Raw genomic sequence first — 23,888 nt, 5'->3', positions numbered from 1 at the left:
CCTGCTGTCCCCAGGACCCCCAGGTCCCTTTCCCCTACACTGCTCTCTAATAGGTCGTTCCCCAACTTATACTGGAACCTGGGGTTGTTCCTGCCCAGATACAAGACTCTACACTTGCCCTTGTTCTATTTCATTCAATTTTTCCCGCCCAGCTCTCCATCCTGTCCAGGTCTCTGATGGCAGCACAGCCTCTGCCGTGTCAGCCACTCCTCCCAGCTTGGTGTCATCAGCAAACTTGCTGACAGTCACTCTATTCCCTCGTCCAAATCATTGATGAATATATTGAATAGTACAGGCCCAGCACTGCCCCTGAGGCACTGCACTGGATACAGGCCTCAACTGGACTCTGCCCCATTGACCACGACTCTCTGGCTTCTTCCCTTCAGCCAGTTCACAGTCACCTCACTAATCATCTTAAATGACACTGTGTGGAACACAGACAATAAAACCCAATGAATTCTTCTGCAGCAACAGAGAGCAACCGAAGTAACTTTTAAGGAGGCTCTAGGGCACTCAAAAATATTAATAAATATCAAATATTTTGAGACTCGGATTCATAGAGAACCTTGGATCAACTCTCATGTATATACCGCAGTTTGTTACGTTTTAGACAAAGTTCTTACCGAGCAGAAGAGTTTGCATTTGACAACAAACATATATTTGTGCGCTTTGAAAGATACCCAGTCTAAAACCAAGCACGTCACACCCTGAAATACATCAAATTCCTCACAACCCACCCAAGAAAACTGGACCAGAATACATTCTAATTATATCTTTCAATGCTTAATTGACTCAATTAGTTACAATAACTCCTGATATTTCATTTGGAATTTGTCTGGCTTTGATTTGAAGCTACTGGTGGTTCTCAGATTCCTTCCTCCTGAAGAGCACTGTCCAAGTAGAGAGGACGCAAACTGGTCGTCTGCCCAATACCAACCCTGTGTGTCCATATCCACAGATAATTAATTATGTGGGCAGTCTGCTGAATTAAAAAATACACCTAAGACATTCTAAATAGGTCTGAACTTCATAAGCATTTTTAATCCAGAGAGACTGGTTGATAGGAGTTTAACTGGGATAAACCGGGATGAGATTATTTATGGGTTATTTATTATATTTATTTATATATTAACACGGTAAATAGAAATAGAAGTTATAGAAATGAACATTTGGTAAAATGGAATGAACCACAATGGTAAATCACCCTACAGATGGCAATACCTCACTGCAGTTTTCTCTCTCCTCATCTGCAATAGAGCAATCTTACACATACAGCAAAAAATAGAAGTCATATTTTTCCTGTCATGGATGTCGTCTGCAAATATACGATTAGAATGATAATAATCTAAGTAATTAGAAATAGAATTGTGTAGACTTCCTCCAGAGCTTTATTCTGCTGGCTGTTTTAACACCTGCTTTTTCATTTCCACCCCTGTATAAATCACCTCTTCTAAACATGACAAAATATGCAAGGTTAGTGATTAAGCCTGGTTTAAATAGATGTTAAAACAGTAAATCGTTAATTTCGAGCATGCTGTGCAGCACTCATACAACTCAGGCTCAACAAGGATGAGCAAGGAATCCCTGGATGCTACTGGGACGTGTGTTCTCTGTTGAACGCAGTTTTGATCACCTGCAAGGTCCTTCCATCATAAAATCCCAATTAATTAAAATCAAAATTCACTCCATAAGCCTAACAACAGAATTGAGCATGTGCATTCCCACTAGGCTATTTCACTATACGCTATTTAATAAACAAACAATTCTTGCTTTACAGCTTCCCAACATCTTAATTCCATCACATAGATCACTGGGAACCTGCAGCTTCTCGGTTGCCAGGACAACGGGCTGACAAGCAAAAAGTGCATCGAAAGGGGCTTTTTCATGTATTCGGTGCAAAGAAATTCTGCATTTCTGGATTTTTAGTCCAATTTTGAAATAAAATTCTCCTCAATTCTCTAAGTCATCAGTGTGTAGAGCTCAGACATTCTACACAAGGTTCTAAACTTAATTCATGCTGGACATTTTAGACACTTAAATATCAAATTGTTTCATCAATCATGTTTATTTATATTTAAGAGTAATTGGGAAATACCTTGTTATGTCATAAAATCCAAAGAAAGGCTTTACTCATTTTTTATCATCTTTCATACGCTGTCATCACCCTTTTTGCACTGTAGAGTCAAATGACCGTGAATTAGCAGTACTAATGAGCCAAAAGAAGCATACTTAAGAATTAATAGCTTCACCTGTTAATTGATCAAACAGAATTGTAAATAACATTACTGGGAAGAAAGCAAATTCACATGTAAAATGAGAAAAGCAAAGCCTGTGTTTGCTTCTTAGCCAAAGTCATGCTGAGCCAAATATTGCCGTATACAACAATCTAATTAATGTAGATCACGGATCCACACGGGACACGTCGCAAATACTACAAGGCACGTGAAATGTTCACCAAAGCTATGGAAGAGACCAATGAAGTGCTACAAGTACATTTTTTGACAATTATTTTATTTTCATCTTAAATTATAAATCCTGGAAATCTGGCCAGTGGGAAACTGTTCTTATTTGACTGGTCAATACTAGAACTTTATGTCTTCCATAGGTAAGACCTTCAACAGAAAATCAAAGAGTAGGGAAGACTCTCAATAAACACGGTGCAGCTTCTACCTACACAACTATTCTTCCATTCTCCTCCTTTTGCTTTTCCTTTGCTTCTCTTAATTACTCTATTTTGTTACTTATATGAACGCTTCTAAAAAGCTTATTACTGGAAGTGTGAAGATAAGGCCTTGACCCCAAAATGTTTAGAAGGAAAAAGTCCTGCCATGCATTTTAATACAAGAAAATCAAGAATTTACACAGAAGCACCTTCTTGCAGAGTAAATAGCATAAGAAAGGAATGTGAGATGAAGAATCAACAGTTCCTGCAATATACCATACTGGAAACCAAATCTTCACAATTTCTACTGTTCTCCTCATCTTGTTTCACCTTTTTGCTTGTTTGCTCTACTATAACAACCTAATTGCAGCACACCAAGCTGTTCTAAAACCAAAAAACCCAAGGGGAAATACTTACTTTTTTGAATCGCACAACAAACCATAAGACGACACAATGAAAATCGCATCTTTTACTTATTTGGATGTCACTTACTTACCTTCACGTGACTGAAATCACCGACTTTGCTGCTTTCTTGTGGATTAACAGGTTTGGTCTCTACTCTCGGTTTGACAACCTGCCGAAAGGGGCTGGAGAGCGGCAGTCCAGTAACGCTGATTCCATCTAGAAACAGAATAAGTGGAATTACTTTTGCTTTTCTAAAATTCTGCTTTATTCCAACAAATCCACATCTGTATTATCAAAGGGAGAGCAAAGACGCAAAAAGAAATATGAACATTTTATACAGAAAGGCAAAAGAAAAGGTGAGGATTAGTTTGCTCTATTTTTCTCTATCAGCCGGAAATACTCAAATAGGAATACACCGAAAAACTCAGCGAAGGTCACAGAAAAAGGAAGGTACCTGCATTTGAAATATCGCACCAGAGATGGCAGAGTTAGTAATATAAAATTAGTCATAATATTTACAATATTAAAAAAGAACAGAGATAAAAGTTAGTGGTTTTCCATGACAGTGACTGCTTAGTAACTTTAATTTCTAACATGAGGCCTCAAGATTCGTTTTTCAAGCATATATTGTAGAAAAGAACAGAAAATGGAGAAGTCATGTTTTGTACCATCTACTCATGGAATAATACATAAAATATTTCACGTGCATAACAACAGCAGAATGTAAAGCAGGTTTACATTGTAATAGTCATGACAAGGCTCATCAGAAATGGATATTCTTAGAGGAATGTCCTCACTTTGGTATTTACTAGCAGTCTGTGCTGGTGTATAGTAGAGCAATAAAAGACAATATGAAAACTTAGGAGGATCTTTTATTACTGACAAGCTTGTGTAACTTAAAGGGAGGAGTGGCTGACACGGCAGAGGCTGTGCTGCCATCAGAGACCTGGACAGGCTGGAGAGCTGGGCAGGGAAAAATTCAATGAAATGTAACAAGGGCAAGTGTAGAGTCTTGTATCTGGGCAGAACAACCCCAGGATCCAGTAGAAGTTGGGGAACGAGCTGCTGGAGAGCAGTGTAGGGGAAAGGGACCTGGGGGTCCTGGGGACAGCAGGATGACCATGAGACCTGGGCCCTTGTGGCCAGGAAGGCCAATGGTACCTGGGGTGGATGAGAAGGGGGTGGTCAGTAGGTCAGAGAGGTTCTCCGGCCCCTCTACTCTGCCCTGGAGAGACCACACCTGGAATATTGTGTCCAGTTGTGGCCCCTCAGTTCCAGCAGGACAGGGAACTGCTGGAGAGAGTCCAGCGCAGGGCAACCAAGATGCTGAAGGGAGTGGAGCATCTCCCGTGTGAGGAAAGGCTGAGGGAGCTGGGGCTCTGGAGCTGGACAAGAGGAGACTGAGGGGTGACCTCATTCATGGTTACAGATATCTAAAGGGTGAGTGTCAGGAGGATGGAGCCAGGCTCTTCTCGGTGACAATCAATGATAGGACAAGGGGTAATGGGTTCAAATTGGAACACAAGAGGTTCCACTTAAATTTGAGAAGAAACTTCTTCCTGGTGAGGGTGCCAGAGCCTGGCCCAGGCTGCCCAGGGAGGTTGTGGAGTCTCCTTCTGTGCAGACATTCCAACCCGCCTGGACACCTTCCTGTGTAACCTCATCTGGGTGTTCCTGCGTTTGCTGCTTTATGATGAGCAAAGCAACTGCAATCCATAAACCCCAATTAAATACGAGCAAAATCTTGCATATCGCATCTATCTAAACATATGGGAAATGCCAAATTATTACACAAAACCATAAACATATTTCCTTTGTGGAAATTTCTATCAAATTATATTTGCTAACATCACATTCCAGTTCCAAGGATAAACTAAAATCTGGACCTGTCGAGGATGAACTCCTCAAAAGACTGAAAAAAAGAAGAAAACAGAAGAATATGATGGAGCATGAAATGATTTTGCTCCATTGAATTCTCAATTCACAGGTATCCAAATAAGAAAACAAAGGGCATATTCCCATATTACTTCCAGTTTCCTTCACTAACTAGTTTTAAAATGCACCTTAGTCGAGTCTTAAAGATAAAACACCGTAACAAACATCAGACGTGAAGATGCTGATTCAGGAGGCTTGAAGTTTTTAATTTCTAATTAATTTTTTTCATATGGAAAACCAACAACCAGAAAAAGTGAAAAGACAGATTACTATTTCTCAAGAAATTAACTTTTCCATGGCTAACCATCATCAACATCTTCTGCTTCCTAAAATGTCGATAACCTTAATATTCCACTAAAATTAAGGAAGCTTTTTATTTAATAATATAACTACATTATATCGTGCACTAATCCAGCCCATGAAGACAAAGCAAAATGAAGAGAGATGAGAGTGTGAAATGACTTTGTATGGGCTAACAGGTACTTATAATGTGCACAAGAAAAGACAAAGTATCAAACCATCCCTAGACGAACTCTTTGCATCTCTTAGAAGCCAACTGATATTAAAGAAAACGTAATTATTGGCCTAAGATTTGGGGCAATAATACACTAAAAAGTTGAAGACAGCTTGTGAACAAAACGCATCATGAATAGATTTGAGTGCAGGCTTTGGAATCCACTCTTTTTGAATGAAAATGTAAAGTTTTATCTAAGGAAATATATATATATTTTTTATAACCGATGAATGATTTTCACCAGTTCTATATTTAGAACAAAAGTGGACACTGGTGCGTAACATTGAAAAGAAAACCATGAGAAGAACCGAGAATGAAAAATTGCACGGCATTAGTCAGATTTGCCATTTGATGGAAGGAAACAAGTTTTCTTTTGAGAAAGGAATAGATAATACCTAAAATAACATAATGGACACACAACTAATGTTTTATCTGCCTTCAGACTTGGCACAGAACAGAGCCCAGCACCACACACTGTGTTATATCTCCAATAACTCACCCCTTCACAACTTCATGCAAGGGGACCTGACTGCCAGAGAACAACAAAAAAAATATAATGTTCTGCTGCTAGCAATTTTTTATAATTATTTAGCTTTTCTGTTCTTTGACCAGACAGCAAAGGTGCTTCGACATTGTCCAGCTCCTCCAAAATTCATTCAACATTAAAACATAACCATTAAAGAATGGGGAAACACGTCCTGTTAAAAGCCCTGCAGAACTTCATGACGGCAGAAGGAAACAGTGAATTGACAAATTTAGAGCATCAATGAAGTTTTCTATTACTTGATATTTATATTTTTTAAGACTTCACACATTTTATTTTCTCTCCTGAAGTTTAGAGATTTGACGAGGATCAATCCCCCACTGTTTTCTTTTGTCAATCCATACTGTGAAACAGCTTGAGCAGCCTTTCACTATAAAAAGGACAATTGTCTTTTTACTCTGTCCAGAAATCTTCCTAATTTCTAGAAGCCACATTGAATATTTCCATGGCAACAGCACATGACCAACACTTTTTCCATGGTAACCACAAGAACACATCTCGCCTTTCCAACATCGCACTCGCTGCTGTCACAACAAAGCAAAATCTCTTACCGGCGTTTGCTCTCTCCTCTCCAACGTTAAGTAAATAGGCAATTTAACTCCATGTGCTACTTGTGCAATCCCACCAAATTTCATATTTGAATAAGGGAAAGTTTACTAAGGGAGTTAAAGGCGGAGATTTACAACATGGTGACTAAGGACTGAAGAAAGAGGTGGCACAGGACATCTACCGTCCCGATATAATTTTAACGCCCTGTTCTACGACAATTGTTGGCCTGATCCAGGTGACAATAGGATACACACTTTCCAACAGGTGCAGCACAGCTCATGTGTAAACTCTGTAGCCAGGAAACCCTTAAATAACCTTATCACTCATGCCAGGACATAGTGGAAATAAGTGTTCCAAGGCAGTCTACAGGTAACTGGCAATATGATCGTAGAATCATAGAATCATTTTGGTTGGAAGAGACCCATAAGATCGAGTCCAACCATAACTTAACCTAACTCTGGCGCTAAACCATGTCCTTAAGAACCTCATTTAAATGCTTTTTAAACCCCTCCAGGGATGGCGACTCCACCACTGCCCTGGGCAGCCTGTTCCAATGCCCAACAACCCTTTCTAGGAAGAATTTTTTTCCTAATATCCAATCTAAACCTCCCCTGGTGCAACTTGGATGTCACTTAACATGTATAACAGTGTAAAATTCAAGTTGAACTGCTTCTTCTCTGCAGAATACTTATAGAATCATAGAATCACTTTTGTTGGAAGAAACCCTCAAGATCATCAAGTACAACCATTAACCCACCACTGGCACTAACCCATGTTGCTCAGAACCTCAATCACGCATCTTTTAAACCCCTCCAGGGACGGTGACTCCACGACTGCCCTGGGCAGCTCGTTCAGTGCTTCACAACCCTTTCCATGATTCCTAATATCCAATCTGAACCTTCCCTGGCGCAACTTGAGGCCCTTTCCTCTCATTCTAAATCACGCCATTTTCCCCAAGCCAAGGCTGTTTTGCCCTGACAGTAACTGATGAGTGATCTCCCTGTCTTTATCTTGACCCAGCAGTTTTCTCATCCTATTTTCTCCCCCGGTCCTGTTAGAGATGGGGAGTGAGCAAGAGTCTGGGGGACATGGCAAGGAGGCGTTTGGCCCTTAGTCAAGGTTAACCACCACATATTAAAAAATGCAATAACATTATAGAAACTTCTTTCTTACATGAGCATTTTAACAGTAGGAAATAATAACTTTTAGAAAGTACACAACAAATGTGAAAACTAAATGCCCCCTCAGCCCATTTGTTTGTTTTGTCAACCTGACAGAAATTTCAGAACAAAAAGCCTCTTGGTAGACAACCTCTCCTAAGAATACAGTAATTGTCTTAAAGTACAGAACAAAAGAGGAAAAAAAAACACAACTCAAGATAGGAGAGTATGTTTCCCAAACTAGAATATGTTGGGTTTTTTCCTTCCTAGAAAACAGGCTCATATTCTGGTGAAAGTAAGAAGAATCATAGAAACTTGCTGTCTGCTGCAACATAGAGGGGAATAACACAAGAGCAGAGACCCCAGGGAGTAGAACTCCAGGCAAAGCTACTGGGGATGTATCGACTCTTGGGCTCCCAGGAGCAGCAAGAGACGACACGGAGCAGAATAAGCATCTTCTTTGAGACTCCATTGCATTGGAAGAGGGTGATAATGAAAATAATTAACAATAAAAACCACACGGTAAGGAAGGCTTCCTTCCTGAGGTTGCTGAACTAACTCGACTAGAATTGGAAGTTATATTTAGAATAGAGGTGATTATAACGGCAGCAAATGAAGTGTAAAGAAATTCATAATCAAAGACTAGAGGTTTTTTATGCACACTACATTAGATGCTAAAATAAAGCACCTCAGCAAAGAAACAGCGTAACACGATAGCAGGTCAATTAGCTTGTATGTGCCAATCATAAATGTATTGCTATTTGCCTCATATCTCTCTTACCTATTGACATTGTAAAGATTTGGGGCACAAAAGGCCTTTTACTACACATTTGTGTAGCAACTGGTACAACCGGTATAAGCTCAGGTCCTATGAGGCTTACATATTGTTCAAATAAAATACACGCTATATCAGTTAAACTATGAGACAAGATTAATTATCTGGATTAAAAGGCAGTTGGAAGAGAAAAAGTCATATTCAGTAAGTACTAAAGCTGGAATTCAAGAACTCTTTAAGAAAAGTTCCCAAAAAATGAAGACTATTTTTCAAGTAACACGGTGATAAATTTATGGAGGACACAGAAGTGTTTCTAATTAAAAAAGAAACACAAAGCAAATAAAATCACTCATTTACGCAGATTAACATGAAAATGAAAACTGATGCCTTCAAACAGCAGAGACAAGGAACTCATTAGAAAAGAAGTCACTTTGAAAATATATTCTGGATGGTTAAATGTAATCAAGACAACCAAGCAGAGTAACATGTAAATGATCATAGTCAGCTGTCTCGGAGGACTTCCATCATCAGCAGCAATAATACAATTATCCTAACAGAGTCCTCTAGGCTACTTAGTTTCTCAGAAGACCTGTCAAGACTATATTTAAATTCATAATGAGGTATCTTTCCAACAAAGAAATATATTGTCTATATGCTATAAACGTGTAGGAAAAAATTTAAGTAGATGAAATCTGACTATTTAAGCAGAAAAGCAATGAAATCAGTATGAAACTATTAAGTGGTCTTGCATATCGATATTAAAAATATTAAGAATCACTGCTTTTAGAAATAGGCTTTTTCTCTGCAACCTTTTCTCCCCGAGAGGAGTCTTAAGACATAGATTTGCGTTTCTCTTAGAGTGTAATTAATTAGTTCCTTTGATGAGTTTATGAATTTAAATATTTTCACACCTGTCTTTAGGTTCCCTATACACAGAACGAATGAACACTAACATTTAGCATAATGAAGCCCTCATAGATTAATTCATTAACTTTGCCAAACATTATCCCCATGTAACAGAAGCTTTTTTAAAAGACCGCTTTCCACTAACAAGTTATCATTTATAATGCCATCCAGAAAGAGCAGCCGTTGTTCTTTTCCATTTAGCATCAGGGAAACCCTGGATTTCAGAAATTATAGTATAATGGCTGGGAAGGAGAATTCATTATGCTCATAATGTGAGCATCGTGTTGAGCTCTTTCATTTATCAGGTGAGATCTTACCGCTTAGGCTCCTTAAGCCTGGTCCTACCACGCAGACAGAGTGTTTCCTCCTGTCTTACCTACTGCAATGACCTTAGAGTCAAATTAAATACACACACTGACTTCCCTGACCAGAGAACCAAGGACATAAGTAGAAGGAAACATGAACCACCCAGCTGAGGGACAGGAGACACAAAACTTCATTCACATTTGGACCAAACGGATTTTCTACGGGGAACATCTAAATCTTGGTCAATTGGCTTCAAGACATAAGCCTGGTCTTCTTAATTCTAATTAATGAAGTATCTCTAGAGCACCTGCACAGCTGTTCAAAGTGTTTGCAATGTAATTAATCCATAGAATAGAATCATAGAATCGTTTAGGTGGGAAAAGACCATTAAGATCATCAAGTCCAACCATGAATTCAAAGGACAACAAACCAAGGCAATCCAGATTGCGACAAGAACCCTAAATTACAGGCTTTAATAGGATGCATGTTCTTCTGCAATGTATTCTGGCATGTTATTAGGGTTCATTTGCATAAAGCCAAGTCCCAGAACAGAAGCCCACACAACAGGCAATAGCATGTTCCTGACATCACCACTAGGACCTTACAAAACTTAATGAGTGGGCAATAAAATGACAAATGACATTCAGTATAAATAAATGGGAAAAAGAAAAGAGGAGAAGAGAAGAAGGGGCGAAGAAGGAGAGAAAAGGGGACAAGAAGGGGAGAAGAAGAAAAGAAGAAGGAAAGAAGGAGAGAAGGAGGAGAAGGAGAAGGAGAAGGAAGAGAAGGAAGAAAAGGAGGAGAAGGAGGAGGAGAAGGAGAAGAAGGAGGAGGAGGAGAAGAAGGAGGAGGAGGAGAAGAAGGAGGAGGAGGAGAAGAAGGAGGAGGAGGAGAAGAAGGAGGAGGAGGAGAAGAAGGAGGAGGAGGAGAAGAAGGAGGAGGAGGAGAAGAAGGAGGAGGAGGAGAAGAAGGAGGAGGAGGAGAAGAAGGAGGAGGAGGAGAAGAAGGAGGAGGAGGAGAAGGAGGAGGAGGAGAAGAAGGAGGAGGAGGAGAAGAAGGAGGAGGAGGAGAAGAAGGAGGAGGAGGAGAAGAAGGAGGAGGAGGAGAAGAAGGAGGAGGAGGAGAAGAAGGAGGAGGAGGAGAAGAAGGAGGAGGAGGAGAAGAAGGAGGAGGAGAAGAAGGAGGAGGAGAAGAAGGAGGAGGAGAAGAAGGAGAAGAGGAGAAGGAGAGAAGGGGAGAAGGAGAGAAGGAGAGGAAGGAAAAGAAGGGGAGAAGGAGAGATGGAGAGGAAGGAAAAGAAGGAGAGAAGGAGAGAAGGAGAAGAAGGAGAAGAAGGAGAGAAGGAGAAGAAGGAGAAGAAGGAGAAGAAGGAGAAGAAGGAGAAGAAGGAGAAGAAGGAGAAGAAGGAGAAGAAGGAGAAGAAGGAGAAGAAGGAGAAGAAGGAGAAGAAGGAGAGAAGGAGAGAAGGAGAGAAGGAGGAGAAGGAGGAGAAGGAGGAGAAGGAGGAAAAGGAGGAAAAGGAGGAAAAGGAGGAAAAGGAGGAGAAGGAGGAGAAGGAGGAGAAGGAGGAGAAGGAGGAGAAGGAGGAGAAGGAGGAGAAGGAGGAGAAGGAGGAGAAGGAGGAGAAGGAGGAGAAGGAGGAGAAGGAGGAGAAGGAGGAGAAGGAGGAGAAGGAGGAGAAGGAGGAGAAGGAGGAGAGGGAGAAGGAGAAGAAGGAGAGAAGGAGAAGAAGGAGAAGAAGGAGAAGAAGGAGACGGAGGAGAAGAAGGAGACGGAGGAGAAGAAGGAGACGGAGGAGAAGAAGGAGACGGAGGAGAAGAAGGAGACGGAGGAGAAGAAGGAGACGGAGGAGAAGAAGGAGACGGAGGAGATGGAGGGAAGAGAAAAACTAAACTTATATGTGAAATAAGTCACTCAGCATATCGTGGCTGTTCAGGAGCAGGATCCTGGAGCTATTATGGTTTGCAGGTTCATGAATCTACGAGCTCAACGTTCAGCAATAGTCAAAAAAAGCGAATGACAAATTGAGCATTATTGCATCGTTATAAGGAAAGTAATATAAAAATAAAGAGCGTTCATTAGGTGACTCCAGAAATACATAGATCACATTTCAAATAGCGTGTATGACCTACCTCAAACACACAGAACCTAAAGGTTTCAAAATGGACAACAAGGCTGATTAATGTATGAAATTCTTGCCATAACAGGGACAACTAAGCCAGTCAGAAATCTTCAGTTTAGGAGAGTGACCACTGTGGCAATAACATAAGGAAATGTATAAAATAATGAGTGGAGGAAAGATGTGTAGAAGATGAACCACCAGCTGTTTCTTGCCATACAGAACCAGGTAATATTGGAAGGACAGCAGAAGGTGCAAAGCTGCTAAAAGAAATTCAGCTGTGATTCTCCTTGTAGTGCTGATGGAGAGAATGAAGAGCTTTTATGAAGGAGAAACCCACTAACAGTGCCTAAGACTAGAGAAACTTTATCAGGCTCCGGGAGTTCCTCAGCTAACAACAGTTGGAGCTTGAAAACCTAACGGAAAGAAGCATCTATGTTCACGATTCGACCCATATTCCCCCACAGGCATCTGCTCTTGGCCACTTTCACAGTCAGGATATTGGACTAGACGGTCATTGACCTGATCCTGTACAGCCACTCGTGTGTTTTTGCTTCCTTTAATCTAGAAGAACATCTAACATTTTCCCTTACACGCAGTATACCATCAACACACAAGAATTAGATCAGCAATTTTGATTGATAACTTAGTTTACTTTCCAATTGGATAAGTGTACCATCAGAAACATCGGTAATTTATCCTTTCTGTACTATGTCCTTATTACAGAGTAAAAGGAAACAATTTCAGCATCAAACAGATCAAAGTAACAGATGCCCTGCTAAGGGCATTACTTTTAAAAGACAGAAGTATTTTGATCATCACTGTAAATCTGGTCTTCAAAAGAAAAAGGTACCATATGATTAAAAGTCATGTCATAGTTGCCATTGATTTTTCTGGCTCTTCACTGTTCTTCACGTCAGGATCTTACCTCTCTCTTTCGAAAATGCAATATCTGTAAAGTTAAAAGCAATATAGCAAAATTGCAGTACTGAGTAAAAATATCAGTGTACTTAGCATCTCTAATAATACTCCATAATACTTAGTTGCTGGTTGGGATTAAACCACAACATAGTGTAATACACAGCAGCCAATGATACTGAAGTTCTACAGAAACACTCATGGATTCTACTCCTTTATCATCCCTGCACAAGAAAAGGTCGAAATGCTTCCAGGTTTCAAACACACAACCTTTCAAAGAAACCGCAGGCAGAAATACCAACGTAAAAACATTGTTCAAAAATTTTGGTTGTGTGTGGTCCCATAAAAGTTAGATATGGGTAAAAAAATCCACAACGGTTCTGTGACAGCCGTGAGAAGTAAATATATCATCTTTTCCTTCCACAGAATATTTTGCATATGTTATTTCATATGAAAACACTGCTGGGCAAGTGCAGCTTCAGAGTGTCTTTAAAGCTTTTTGGAGACAGGACAAATGAAGGAAATTAGATATATATACATACAAATAATATACTTAGGAGTTACAAAAGTGAAATCAACAGAACTAGCACACAATATCACACAGTATCACAGAATGTTTGGGATTGGAAGGGACCTCAAAAGATCATCTAGTCCAGTCCCCCTGCTGGAGCAGGAACACCCAGGTGAGGTCGCACAGGAACATGTCCAGGGGGGTTGGAATGTCTCCAGAGAAGGAGACTCCACAACCTCCCTGGGCAGCCTGGGCCAGGCTCTGCCACCCTCACCAGGAAGGAGTTTCTTCTCAAATTTAAGTGGAACCTCTTGTGTTCCAGTTTGATCCCATTACCCCTTGTCCTATCATTGTTTGCCACCGAGAAGAGCCTGGCTCCATCCTCGTGGCACTCACCATTTATATATTTATAAACATTAATAAGGTCACCCCTCAGTCTCCTCCAGCTCCAGAGCCCCAGCTCCCTCAGCCTTTCCTCACACGGGAGATGCTCCACTCCCTTCAGCATCTTTGTTGCCCTGCGCTGGACTCTCTCCAGCAGTTCCCTGTCCTGCTGGAACTGAGGGGCCACAACTGGACACAATATTCTAGATGGGGTCTCACCAGGGCAGAGTGGAGGGAAAGGAGGACCTCTCTCGATCTACTAACCACCCCCCTTGTAATACACCCGAGGATGCCATTGCACTAAAGACAGAAATGTGTGGCTTTTCAAATATTGACCTTCCTCATTATTTTTCAAGTTATATTGATGACATTAATCAAGTTCCTTCTCATTTCCATGCCTCTGATTTCTCTCCTATTAATGTCAACCTGCCAACAAATAAAGGCTGCTTCCAAAGTTTAATTTAGATTTGGGATCAACTGGCCTATACCCTCTCCATTCAATGTAATAGATAATGAGTTGAATTATGACCTAAGGAAAGTTCTTATAAAATAAACACGCAATAAGCCATTAGAATTTCCATGGAAAAGATGGGACATTTATGGGGTGCACAAGGACCAAGAGTTCAGCGATCTGTAAGTAAAACAGCATCATCTGCTCCTGAAGCAGCAAAATCACCCTACACTGAGTGTTGGATCTGCTGCCTCACACCCTCGCTGCTGGGAATTTGTGGCACAAATTAGAGCTGGATGGAATTAAATCTCCTACCAAGGGTGTTTCTCGAAGCCTCAGTTCCTTGGCTGCTTGTGTCTCTTCCTCCAATATCAGCTTTTTCCAAAAGTTCGACATTAAACCTCAGTGTAGCAACACTATGGATTTTGTACCGTTAAATCCTAAAATATTTTTATAATTAATGTATTTCACGCCAGGGAGGTTTAAAAAAAAATAAACAACCCACTCTTTTAATCTTTATTAAAAATTAATATAATTTCTGTCTAAATGCATTTGCAAGATAACTCACAGAAATCAGCCCAATTCAGCTCGAATAAGCTGTGCATGTAATTCTGTTGTATTTTTACTATACTGCAAATATGTATTTTTTAAAGATTAATTATACTGATAATGCATACCTGCAACTGGATGCTGGGAAACAGTCCAAATCATAATAATGATATTTTCCTTGTTGTTTTTAATACAGGAATATCTTGTTTTGTCAAGTTAATTCAATCAGTGTAAATATACCAGGCAATTGAAAAAATACAGAGTGTAGCGAATAGTCTGGTGAGACTGTGTTTGTTATAGAAAGGAAATCCTTATTACAAGTATCTGGTACTTGTAATTCCAGATAATTCTAATATAAGCAAACATTGTTTGGGGTTTTTTTACCCCAAATAAATGGTATTTGTAATTCCAGATTATTCTAATATAAGCAAACATTGTTTGGGGTTTTTTTACCCAAAAGAAACTATGAGTTTAAGGACATGAAACTTTCTCTACAGTACAAATATTAGGGGGCTGATGCCCTACATTGTAGTATGTCACTTCTGGTAAAACTGCAGATATAAAATCCTACAGTCTTGGATAACTAAATCATCAACTTCATGTTATTTCTCTTTAAAACCTCCTGACGTTTGCAAACTATTTATTTTCATAAGATAAGGATACAAAGAGACACGTCAAAAACACTCCCTTGTCAAGGAAGATTTAAAAAGAGAGCAGGGCAAGGTCTCATGATGGGAAAGTTTGGTCACACGTTGCCCTTATTTGTCACAAACATTCAGTCTTCAAGCCACACAGCTCGCTGAACAGTTCTCTTTCCTTTACAAGACAGAGATATGAAAATACACAGTCCTATCTCACACCGTATTTTAAAACAAACGGCACAACAACTGGATGAGCGTTGCTCAGCAGAACACACAACCCTCCTAAGCCAGGAGCAATTCAAAACTCACCATCACTGAGATCCTGCAGCAGGTTTTCTTGGCATGAAAAGTCCAGCTTCACTTTAATGTCCACGGTGAACGTTGCAATCTTCCCAGGTTGTAGAGGGAACTGCGAGAGGGTATCTTCCAGCTTCCAACTCAAGAAGTCCCCGTATAGCTTCTCTGTATTCAAATAAGGAAATATTCCATAAGCATAACACCCGTGGTGAACAAAGTTGAAGTTTACATCTGCTGGAGAGAATATTATTTCTCATTTTCTGTTTGAATTCCAAAATATGTACAATTAAGGCATTAAAAATTAATATAACACCAGAATGATATTAGCAAGGTTACTGACATGGACTTGGAAGCATGTAGATCACAAAGCTCAAAATAGCATCTGTAATAACAGTATTTAGTCATTGAGCAACAGAGAAGGCTGAAAAGACTATAAGCTTTCATTTCTTTATAAAATAAAGTCCTTCATGAAAACCAAGAAGTATATAAGACCCAAAGTATACACGACCCAAACATTAAGGATGGTGCCAGACAGGACTAGTTTGTGTTAAAAGATATTTGTTTGATAAATTATTTATCATTGGTCCACATGAGATAGGGCACTGGTAATAATTAGCTCCTCTCTCCTAAGCCTGACATGCCAGAAGATAATATGAGGGGGAAAAGAAAGGAAGGGGAAGGGGAAGGGGAAGGGGAAGGGGAAGGGGAAGGGGAAGGGGAAGGGGAAGGGGAAGGGGAAGGGGAAGGGGAAGGGGAAGGGGAAGGGGAAGGGGAAGGGGAAGGGGAAGGGGAAGGGAGGAAGAAGAGAGGAGAGAAGGAGAGAAGAGAGGAGAGAAGGAGAGAAGAGAGGAGAGAAGGAGAGAAGAGAGGAGAAGAGAGAGAAGAGAGAGAAGAGAGAGAAGAGAGAGAAGAGAGAGAAGAGAGAGAAGAGAGAGAAGAGAGAGAAGAGAGAGAAGAGAGAGAAGAGAGAGAAGAGAAAAGAAGGAGAAGAAAGAAAGAAGAAAGAAGAAAGAAGAAAGAAGAAAGAAGAAAGAAGAAAGAAGAAGAAGAAGAAAGAAGAAAGAAGAAAGAAGAAAGAAGAAAGAAGAAAGAAGAAAGAAGAAAGAAGAAAGAAGAAAGAAGAAAGAAGAAAGAAGAAAGAAGAAAGAAGAAAGAAGAAAGAAGAAAGAAGAAAGAAGGAAGAAGGAAGAAGAAGAAAGAAGAAAGAAGAAAGAAGAAAGAAGAAAGAAGAAAGAAGAAAGAAGATTACTATTTATCAATACACCGAGCTACTTTATCCACTTATTCAGTCTCCTTCGTACTCCAGTAACACCAAAAGATCCATCTTGGAATACAGAGAAGCAGAGGGTTTTGTGCTCAGGATGAAGCACCAGTTAGTTATGAGTTAGTTATGTGTTATTTCAAGCGCTGTAGTATGCCAAAAGCTAGAGTCACGGACACTTAAGTACCTTCAGCAATGAAAAAAAAATATTTATTAACTTTGTGCAAGAATAAATCATTTTTTAGTGTACCAACATTTCAGAGCCTTTCCAAAATCATCACCTAAGATCCATGTGTGAGAAAACAGGGTGGGAAGACTGCCTCAACAATTGCAATCTAGAATTAAGGATCTTTCCAAACGAGTAATTTGAATTCCAGTCCAAACGTTGCTTAAATTCCAGAGGTCAATCAGTTCTGAGAAAGATCACAGAATCCCAGAATGTCAGGGATTGGAAGGGACCTGGAAAGCTCATCCAGTGCAATCCCCCCATGGAGCAGGAACACCCAGATGAGGTTACACAGGAAGGTGTCCAGGCGGGTTGGAATGTCTGCACAGAAGGAGACTCCACAACCTCCCTGGGCAGCCTGGGCCAGGCTCTGCCACCCTCACCAGGAAGAAGTTTCTTCTCGTATTTAAATGGAACATCCTGTGGTCCAGTATGCACACACTGCCCCTTGTCCTATCATTGGTTGTCACCGAGAAGAGCCTGGCTCCATCCTCGTGACACTCACCCTTTCCATATTTATAACCATGAAGGAGGTCACCCCTCAGTCTCCTCTTCTCCAGCTCCAGAGCCCCAGCTCCCTCAGCCTTTCCTCACACGGCAGATGCTCCACTCCCTTCAGCATCTTTGTTGCCCTGCGCTGGACTCTCTCCAGCAGTTCCCTGTCCTGCTGGAACTGAGGGGCCACAACTGGACACAATATTCCAGGTGTGGTCTCCCCAGGGCAGAGCAGAGGGGCAGGAGAACCTCTCTGACCTACTGACCACCCCCTTCTCATCCACCCCAGGTACCCTTGGCCTTCCTGGCCACAAGGGCCCAGTGCTGGCTCACGGTCATCCTGCTGTCCCCCAGGACCCTCAGGTCACTGAGAAGAGCCTGGCTCCATCCTCCGGACACTCACCTTTTATATATTTATAAACATTAATGAGGTCAAGTCATCAGGGAGGTTTTGTTTCATCACCCAGGTTCATTCAGTGTGTGCAGCTGTTGCTCACTCCTAGACCTAATGACCTGTGACGTTGGTAAGAACACCCAGCACATCAGTGTTGTATTTGCCAGAGCAGATCAAATAGTTGGATTATCAAAGCTTGGAGTCTGCCCCCTAACTGAGACATAACAAACCTCTGACGAGAGCTGACTGGACACAAAGGATGGAAAGGGGTCCAGCTTTGCACGTGTCATCATTCTAAAAGAAGGATTAGACCGTCTGACCTGGTGAGGGACAATTTGAGGTGACACAGAGTTGACCTTGACAGTACACACGTGATGTCCAGCCTACAGAGAGCACAGCCTGGTAGCCACAGTGGTGCAACGAGACATTAAAAGACATGACAGACACGTTCATTGTGGCGATATGACAAGTTCCCTTCACTGGTTTTGCCTCAGGATCTGTTCCATAACGCACGGCTGCTAAAGGACTCGAAAACCCCGTGATGTCCTTTATGAACTTGCACAAGCCGAGCTGCAAGTTCTGCTCGTTTATCTGAGGGACAGAGTGGAAAAGCTAAAGAGCTGCGCCTGAAAGAAAAAGAATAAATGAAGTAACAGCCAGTTTTGAAAGCCTCATCTTCAGAGGTTCTCATTAATAAGACATGATCAAAAGTGATGCCAGAGAATGGGGCTTCCTCAAAAAAAGTGACTGGCTATAGCTGACATAACAAAGGAGGGAGGTCCAGTCATCGCATTTCAACAGCTAATTCCATCCAGTATTTTACACCCCAAAAAATCAGAACACTTGCCATTTACAGCATTCATCTTTGTACTGCAAGTTGTGGCTCCAGAAAATGGAAATGGAAGTCAGACAGGCCTGCACGCAGCAGCTACAAAAGACTGATGACCAACTGGCAAGACTGAAAGAACCAAAGCACATGACAGAAAGCTCTTTGTATTGGGCTGAAATTGGACGACAATTTCCCATGGGCTCCCAAGATGCGGCCAGTGGGGCAGAGTCCAGTTGAGGCCTGAATCTAGTGCGGTGCCTCAGGGGTCAGTGCTGGGACCAGTATTATTCAATATATTCATCAATGATTTGGACGAGGGAACAGAGTGACTGTCAGCAAGTTTGCTGATGACACCAAGCTGGGAGGAGTGGCTGACACGGCAGAGGCTGTGCTGCCATCAGAGACCTGGACAGGATGGAGAGCTGGGCGGGGAAAAATTGAATGAAATAGAACAAGGGCAAGTGTAGAGTCTTGGATCTGGGCAGAACAACCCCAGGTTCCAGTATAAGTTGGGGAATGACCTATTAGAGAGCAGCGTAGGGGAAATGGACCTGGGGGACCCAGGGACAGCAGGATGACCATGAGCCAGCACTGGGCCCTTGTGGCCAGGAAGCCAATGGTACCTGGGGTGGATGAGAAGGGAGTGGTCAGTAGGTCAGAGAGGTTCTCCTGCCCCTCTACTCTGCCCTGGGGAGACCACACCTGGAATATCGTGTCCAGTTCTGGGCCCAGCACAGAGCAACGAAGATGCTGAAGGGAGTGGAGCATCTCCCGTGTGAGGAAAGGCTGAGGGAGCTGGGGCTCTGGAGCTGGACAAGAGGAGACTGAGGGGTGACCTCATTCATGGTTACAGATATATAAAGGGTGAGTGTCAGGAGGATGGAGCCAGGCTCTTCTCGGTGACAACCAATGATAGGACAAGGGGCAATGGGTTCAAACTGCAACACAAAAAGTTCCACTTAAATTTGAGAAGAAACTTCTTCATGGTGAGGGTGGCAGAGCCTGGCCCAGGCTGCCCAGGGAGGTTGTGGAGTCTCCTTCTGTGCAGACATTCCAACCCGCCTGGACACCTTCCTGTGTAACCTCATCTGGGTGTTCCTGCTCCATGGGGGGATTGCACTGGATGAGCTTTCCAGGTCCCTTCCAACCCCTGACATTCTGTGATTCTGTGACTCTGTAAGTACCCAATGGCTTTCAAGGAGACCTTGAGCAGTTTAAATCACAGCCACAATTCACAGTAGTGAAGAACATCCACGAGACAACTTCTTAGTGCACTGGTTTGTGTCTGCATATGCTCTCATCTTGATCTATAATATCAAGTTCAGAGTTTGTGTTGCTATTAGAGACGGTTTAACGTCGTATCCATATTATATCACCGACCAAACTGAGCTGCTGACATCACAAATGTTTAGCTCCCAGTTGATGACCACAACCCCGTCACACTGTATGATGAGTCCACCCTCATGCATTTATATCAATTTACGACCTCAGTGCAATCACATTTGGAATAACACAATTATTACATGCTTAATGGAGACCATTAATTCTTTTACCATGGATGGCATTTTTCAGCGCTTTACGTCATATCCACAGCACAGAGTCACGTAAAATTCATACTTAATACGTATGGATTTTCCTCCAAAACAAGGCTTATCTTGAGCACCCAGTTCCAAATACAGGGGTGAATTTTGCTTCTGTGAGACAAGGTAAGAAACTGAAGATTGTGCTTGTCAGGAGCCTGGAGAGTCTCATTGAAAGCTTTGCTTTCAAAAGAAGGTTGTTTAAGACAATTTCCAGAGGCCTTTGCCCATGCAAACTTTTACAATTCTATAATTCTGATCATACACTCAGAACAAATCACTTACTTTTTTTTTAATATTTTTTTTTTCAGTATGTATCTTTATAGGTTACTCCTCAGAAGTTTTCCTTTTTCTGATAAAGACAACAATTATTGTGCTTAATAATATCTAAGAGACTGTCAAATACACAAAGAGGCTTCATTGTCAACATTTTCTATTGAGAAAGAAAATGAAAGATGAAGTAAAATCCAAGTTTTACTGAACTCAAGCTGAGCATCAACTTTTCCCATTTTTCAGCATTGTTTTTAGCAAAAGCTGTGACTGAGAGATGATGGGTTTGAAGTTGACAAGAGTCTCTCTTTCCAAATTCTGAACTAATTAACTGCGTAATGTTATATATCAAAAGTCTGATTAACACCTGATTCAGAGGCACATATATTCCTCCATTTAATACATTTCATTGCATGAACTTCAGCGTGTAATTTGTGCGCTGTATTTGGTCTTTCTCTTACATACACGCAGCACCCAGCGCAACAGGAGCACATTGGAATTACTGCAATAACAACAGTCAGTTATCGTACAGTTCAGTTTCTAAAATTGTTCTTGGTCACAAGTGTCAGACAAATCTATTCTTAGATGACTGGCAACTTGTATTCGCTGAGGTGGCAGAGAAGTGGATACTCTGTTGGAAAGAAATCACTAATTCATATACTGAAATGAACAAAAACCACATTGCATTTTAATGCTTTGTCACTGTCAGAATAAAACCTGCAATAAAATAAGGTATTTCTATTGTAAGTAAAGATTAGCTTGTCGTCTGCAGTTCTGCTGTTAATATCATTTTCATAACGATGCCCGAGGACAAACTAAACTTATAAAACACATCACAAAACAGAAACAAGATTCACCTATCACGATATTTTTTATACTAATATGTACAAAATATTTTAGGAGAAACAACTAGAACCAGGAGATGTACTGTATTTCTTCCATACCTTCACTATTCTTTTAACTCACAACAGCTTATTTTATTTTATTGCCTTGGATTTTATCCCATTTTTTTAATTATTGCTCACTGAGTGAGATTAGAGGTTGGCTCACTTCCATTCCCTCAAGTAGGACAACACTACTGCTAATGGGAATTTATTTAACTAACCAGTTTTGTTAGACATAAAAATAAAACAATTAAGACCCAAGATTCTTGCTTCTGACTTGTTATTGTCCCAGGATTATTTTTTCCAAGTACTATTAAAATGACGTCTAGATTCCCAAAAAGCAGGTGACCCTCTTGACACATAAATGGTTCTACAATTTCTTTCTACATTTTCTGATGCTCTCTTTCATTTCTATACTCCTACAATAAAATCCAACTGAATTATTCCAGTTCCTTAAGGGGGTTATGATATTCATTTTAAATCGATGTATAAAAGAAATACCAGTAGTTCCCCTTTTAGCAGAGAAAAAGTGATGGCTATTATTTCTATATGTAAAGCCGCTTACACACCTTTAGTGTTGACTGTTTTGGCTGTGACCTCCAGTTTCTCCAGCGGTTCTGTTCCAATATTCTCTAACTTTATGACAAGCTGTTGGGTCTCTCCGTTGTAAAGCTGGACAGACACATTAGTGGAGATTTCGTCCCCTGAAGAAGGCTGGAGCATATGGGCAGACCTACAAAATGGGACACACAGACAAAAGATTACCATCAAGGTGTTAAAATCCTCTCCGAGTTACATGAACTATTCTTTAAGACTCAAAACCCACTGCTTTGCGTTCTTGAAGACATCAGGTATCGTTTTCCATCCTCACATTAGTCAGGGTCATTTTTTACAACCGTTGAGGACAAACATTAATATTTTAGGCATAAGACAAGTCAGATTTCAAACAATATAAAATATGCATTCCTAACTCTGAAAGCTTCTTAAAAATTGCTGCAAAGATCGTAAGAAAGGAAAGAAAGCAAAAAAAGCAAAAGCGGGTCATTAGAATAAGCAAACTTGGAAACAGAAAGGGTATTTGATCTACCAAGTGTTTGAACACAAGGGTTGAGTAACAATGAGTACTGAGAGCTGAACGTAAAACAGAAATAAGCAAAAATGAAATTGAGGAGAATAAGAAGTGGAAAAAACAGTGTGAGAAAGATCCTCAAGTCCAAACTCAAGTCCCAAAGAGGGATTCAAGTGAACTGGTAGAAGAAACCTCAGAAGAGACGAAAACTTTGTCCTCACAAGCGAGGAATCATTATCTTACACTGTCAGGCACTGCCAAACTCCGCCAACGTGTGATAAATGCGGAATGAAGACAGAAATACCTTTAATGAGAGATGAGGGGCACTAAGTGTTTTACACAGCTGTTCACCCAGAAAATGTGTTCTGAAGGGATCATGAAATACAAGGTAAGATAGGTTTAATACAGCAATGTATTGTTGAAACAAAAAATATTCTACCAGTTAGATGTGTTAGAGGAAAGGGACCTGGGGGTCCTGGGGGACAGCAGGATGACCATGAGCCAGCACTGGGCCCTTGTGGCCAGGAAGCCAATGGTACCTGGGGTGGATGAGAAGGGGGTGGTCAGTAGGTCAGAGAGGTTCTCCTGCCCCTCTGCTCTGCCCTGGGGAGACCACACCTGGAATATTGTGTCCAGTTGTGGCCCCTCAGTTCCAGCAGGACAGGGAACTGCTGGAGAGAGTCCAGCGCAGGGCAACAAAGATGCTGAAGGGAGTGGAGCATCTCCCGTGTGAGGAAAGGCTGAGGGAGCTGGGGCTCTGGAGCGTGGACAAGAGGAGACTGAGGGGTGACCTCATTCATGTTTACAGATATATAAAGAGTGAGTGTCAGGAGGATGGAGCCAGGCTCTTCTCGGTGACAACCAATGATAGGACAAGGAGTAATGGGTACAAAATGGAACACAAGAGGTTTCATTTAAATTTGAGAAGAAACTTCTTCTCAGTGAGGGTGTCAGAGCCTGGCCCAGGCTGCCCAGGGAGGTTGTGGAGTCTCCTTCTGTGCAGACATTCCAACCCGCCTGGACACCTTCCTGTGTAACCTCATCTGGGTGTTCCTGCTCCATGGGGGGATTGCACTGGATGAGCTTTCCAGGTCCCTTCCAGTCCCTGACATTCTGTGATTCTGTGAAATGCATGGGTGTCTAAAGCTTCAGAAACAAGATAATCTCTTTAAATAAATACCAAGCATTTCATTTTAAAATAACCAACTCATCCAGCCAGTCAATTATTGAAACAGCAGATGTGCACAGCACTAT

General features: G+C 41.2%; 1 protein-coding gene and 1 long non-coding RNA gene across 5 annotated transcripts in view; one reads left to right on the top strand and one right to left on the bottom strand.

Annotated features, from left to right (window-relative positions):
• LOC309436619 overlaps nt 1-23,888 on the top strand; it is a 481,462-nt gene that overhangs the window by 176,158 nt on the left and 281,416 nt on the right. The window lies entirely within an intron of this gene.
• Nucleotides 1-23,888, bottom strand: part of TRAPPC9 (trafficking protein particle complex subunit 9) — a 517,306-nt gene that overhangs the window by 413,990 nt on the left and 79,428 nt on the right. For all 4 annotated transcript variants that reach the window (XM_082045894.1, XM_082045896.1, XM_082045897.1 and 1 more), the window contains 3 exons: nt 22,135-22,298; nt 15,639-15,791; nt 3,159-3,283 (listed from right to left, as the gene is read on the bottom strand). In XM_082045894.1, the coding sequence (XP_081902020.1) occupies nt 3,159-3,283; nt 15,639-15,791; nt 22,135-22,298 (442 nt within the window). The remainder of the gene's footprint in view (nt 1-3,158; nt 3,284-15,638; nt 15,792-22,134; nt 22,299-23,888) is intronic.

This window comes from Streptopelia decaocto (genome assembly GCF_964273445.1).
Source record: "Streptopelia decaocto genome assembly, chromosome: 2".
NCBI classification, from domain to species: domain Eukaryota; kingdom Metazoa; phylum Chordata; class Aves; order Columbiformes; family Columbidae; genus Streptopelia; species Streptopelia decaocto.
Note: the sequence above shows the minus strand (reverse complement) of the source record. Positions and strands in the feature narration are given on the sequence as shown.